This window comes from Populus alba, chromosome 19 (genome assembly GCF_005239225.2).
Source record: "Populus alba chromosome 19, ASM523922v2, whole genome shotgun sequence".
Taxonomy (NCBI): domain Eukaryota; kingdom Viridiplantae; phylum Streptophyta; class Magnoliopsida; order Malpighiales; family Salicaceae; genus Populus; species Populus alba.
Window position 1 is genome coordinate 16261716 of NC_133302.1, and position 3498 is coordinate 16265213.

General features: G+C 34.3%; 1 protein-coding gene across 1 annotated transcript; it reads right to left on the reverse strand.

Annotated features, from left to right (window-relative positions):
* Window positions 1–278: 278 nt before the first annotated feature.
* On the reverse strand, window positions 279–2052 carry LOC118037393 (exopolygalacturonase). Its single transcript, XM_035043358.2, has 4 exons — window positions 1906–2052; window positions 1433–1741; window positions 790–1305; window positions 279–538 (listed from the first exon to the last, which is right to left on the reverse strand). Exons 1-4 carry the CDS (start codon window positions 2050–2052, stop codon window positions 314–316), a joined length of 1197 nt encoding a protein of 398 aa, XP_034899249.1. The 3' UTR covers window positions 279–313.
* Between the last annotated feature and the right edge of the window lie 1446 nt (window positions 2053–3498).

Here is a 3498-nt window from a genome sequence, read left to right on the forward strand (position 1 = left end):
ATCGAAGGATGTGACTTTAATAGTGAGTTTATTTTTACTTCCACTTTAATTTTATATACTTTCAAATTTATTTTTTTATGTTTTGGGTAGTGTATTTGAATTAAAACTTTACTGTTAACTTTAAAAATTCATGTACATTAGTTAATAATTTATCTTAAAAAACATTTAAATATTTATTTAATGGCCCAGGGCAGGAAAAATTCCTAGCTCCGCCCTTGTCTTTTTAAACAAAATTACAAGATGGGACTCCTCCATCTAAAAACGAGTCTATGAATGAAGAAACCAAAAGAAGTTCAGATGGAAGTCCTCATCTTCAACATCCAGATGCGCTCATTATCCCAGAAATTATGGGCTTAACGTTAGAGCATTGGGATTTCGCAGGGCCTCCTGGTCCTCTATATGCAAGGTTAATGTTAGCAAGCTTCACATTCTGACATGGGAAGCCACTACTGCAAGCAATCCGAACAGCAACCGGAGTTGCAGAAGTTCCCCTTATGCTCTTAAAACTAACATCACTGATCTTCACTTTTGATGGAGCCTGCAAAAGAAAAAAAAAAAAAAAAACATTAAGACCCCAAAAGACTTCTAGTAATCTCCCTGGCTAGAAGGAACATAAAAAAATTAATATGCATGTGCATGCAATCTTCAGAATAGCAGCATTATTGATCTACCATAATGTAAAAAAGATTTCGATAAATTGTGGAGTGTTTGAGCCACGAATTGGGTAAAATATTTTCATAGTAATTTAATATTGTGAACATATTCTTATGGTAACAGAAAAAGCAATACCTTTAGACTGCATTGGTTCCATGGGCAATACACTTGATCTATGATGACAGGGTTTTGGACATTGTTCATGACAATATCCTCAAAATGCATGTTAGATGCGACACCACCGTATAAATTTGGCCAAGATTTTATTCTAACACCATTTGTAGTATCCGAGATGGTGCAGTTCTTGACAAATATTCCAGACACAGGTTTCTCATTGGGATATTTCCCTAAACTTCCAACACTGATGCCATGGCCAGGTCCACATGTTACTCCTGTGATGTGTAGTTCCTCGGTGCCATCCCCCACGGAGATACAATCATCGCCTGTGCCAATTTTTGAATCGATAATGTAGATCCCAGTAGATCGGCCGATGTGGATTCCATCGGTGTTTACACTCTCACCAGGTGCTCTCACGGTAAAATGCTGGAAGGTGAGGTTTCTGCACCCCAAGACGTTAACATGAAAGTTCTTGCTATCTCGACTAGTTATATCTCGGACTAATGCATTGGTGATGAAATCGAACCTTATATTCTGATCCATATTAAAAGCAAATGATTAAAGAAACTTTGTTAGTGCCATAACATATAATTAATAAAAAACTCACTAAATTTGTGACCCAAGAGGAGGAAATTAGGCTTCATAATGGCGAGTAGATTACCATTGGGAGGCTGTCACAATCTTTATATTTCTGACATGTACTTTTGCTCCATGCAACCTTTCCCTGCCCATCAAAAGTACCTCTTCCCGACAATGTAAATTGATCTATGTATCTGAAATTAACCCAATGACCTCCTGACAGCTTATCTGGGTCAACCGGTGCCTGCAATATACCATCAACTTGGAGCTTGATCGCAGCCTTGCAAGGACCTGCTAGTGTTACTCTCCGTAACCAGTATGTTCCACTTGGAATAAGAACTTTACTGGCCTTTGTTGAAGCACAAGCAGATTTCCAAGCATTGGTTAAAGCCTAGAAAGGGAAAGAAAAGGGCAATATTTAGAGAGGATCAATAGTTATCAAATTCAGGTGTTACGCTGAAAATCTAAGGAAACATAAATAAGTTTTGACTCGAATATTATATATTCTGCTATTTAAAAGTCATATGCATGCATGCGAGAAAATATATAAGATACCTCCGTGATATCTTTACCGGCACCATATTTAGTCACATCGAAGACACCATTTGACTGGGCTTGAGTAGTTGATGCTAACAATAAGAATACTGAGAATGATATTATTGCAGATGACACAACTTCCAAGCCCATCTTTTTGTTAGCCATGTTGCTTTCTTTCTTAACTGTTCTAGGTAAACGGACAAATTTCTTAACCTTCCATGTCGATCCTTTATAGGGAAAGGGAGGACTTCAACACCACTCGTAAATTAATCAAGCAGTTGATGAGTTTTGTCCATGTTTGTGCAAGGTTGTAGCTTTGCCATTCAATTCCATTACTATTATTAGCTTCTCTTGCAATATAGCATATGAAAATATTTGCAGAAAAATCTCTCTCTCTCTCTCTCTCTCTCTCTCTCTATATATATATATATATATATATATATATATATATATATGTATATGTATGTATATGTATATATATGTATATGTTTAGAGAGAGAGAGAGAGAGAATTTTGAAAGTGTAATGTTATTTAAAATTTTATTATATACTATATCAAGGAGGAAAATAAAATAAAATGGAATCAACATCTTCAATAACAAAATCTTCAAAAATAGAGGAATTTTTATAAAATTAAACCCTAGCATCAATCTCATGATGTTAGCCTCAGTTGTTATCTTTTTATATGAAATTACTAGGTCAGGTTTAGAACTCTTGACCGAAGATAATTTAGTATTCGAACCTACCTTGTCAAAATCTTACATGTTTTCCCCCCTTTTCCTCTTTTCTCTTAACATTCTCTCTTGAACTCAATCTTTTCTATCATTGATTATTTTCAATTCCAAGAGTAGATGTGTTTTTATCTCTTAAAACACTCTCTAGCATTTAAAGGTGTAAGAATATAAAAAAAATGAAAAGTGGTCTCCTTTCCCACAACAACTTCCCATCACTTTTATAAAGCCAATAATCAAAAGGGTCTGTCTATTTGGCAAAAAGGTTCGACAGGTTCAGCAAATCAGTCTTGTTGTTTCTCAAACTAGTTGGACCATTTTAGCTATTGGTAAATTTGATATTTTAGCCGAAAACCTTTTCTTTTTCCATCTTCTTATCACTCTGTTTCTCGATTTATTCTTTTCATTTTTTTTCATACCATTAAAATATCATTACAATGATTTTATTATTTATTTATTATTACTTTTATTTGATTTATCTCGGGGTTTACATAGAATTTGATTTTGGTTAAAGAGAATTGTCATATTGAGATTTTAGGTTAACCGAGCTATAAACAAAGATTTTCGTTGTAGTTAAAAGGGATTGATAAATTGAGATCTTAGGTTAGTCTAACAGAAGACAATGATTTTAGGTTCTCGTTAAAGGGAATCACCAAATTAGAATTTCAAGTTAATCGATCTGTGAAACTAAAGTTCTAGTTAAAGGATATCAATGAGATGCAAGATTTCAAGTCAACTGAGCTGAGAGCAAAGGTTATCAAGATGACATTTCTTGACAAAAATAGTTGAATTATAGTTCTGGTTAAAGGGGATTGTTGCGAAAATAGAGTTTCAGGTTGGCTGAACTAAAACTTTGAGAAGATTAATTTTTGAAGAACAAT

What these genes read in the sequence shown, in the direction of transcription:
- LOC118037393 (XM_035043358.2), bottom strand. Translation starts at nt 2,052, where the DNA reads ATGGCTAACAAAAAGATGGGCTTGGAAGTTGTGTCATCTGCAATAATA. An exon ending in ATTGTGACAGCCTCCCAATG is followed by an intron (nt 1,306 to 1,432) that starts GTAATCTACTCG and finishes AATATGGATCAG; the next exon opens with AATATAAGGTTCGATTTCAT. An exon ending in GGAACCAATGCAGTCTAAAG is followed by an intron (nt 539 to 789) that starts GTATTGCTTTTT and finishes TTTCTTTTGCAG; the next exon opens with GCTCCATCAAAAGTGAAGAT.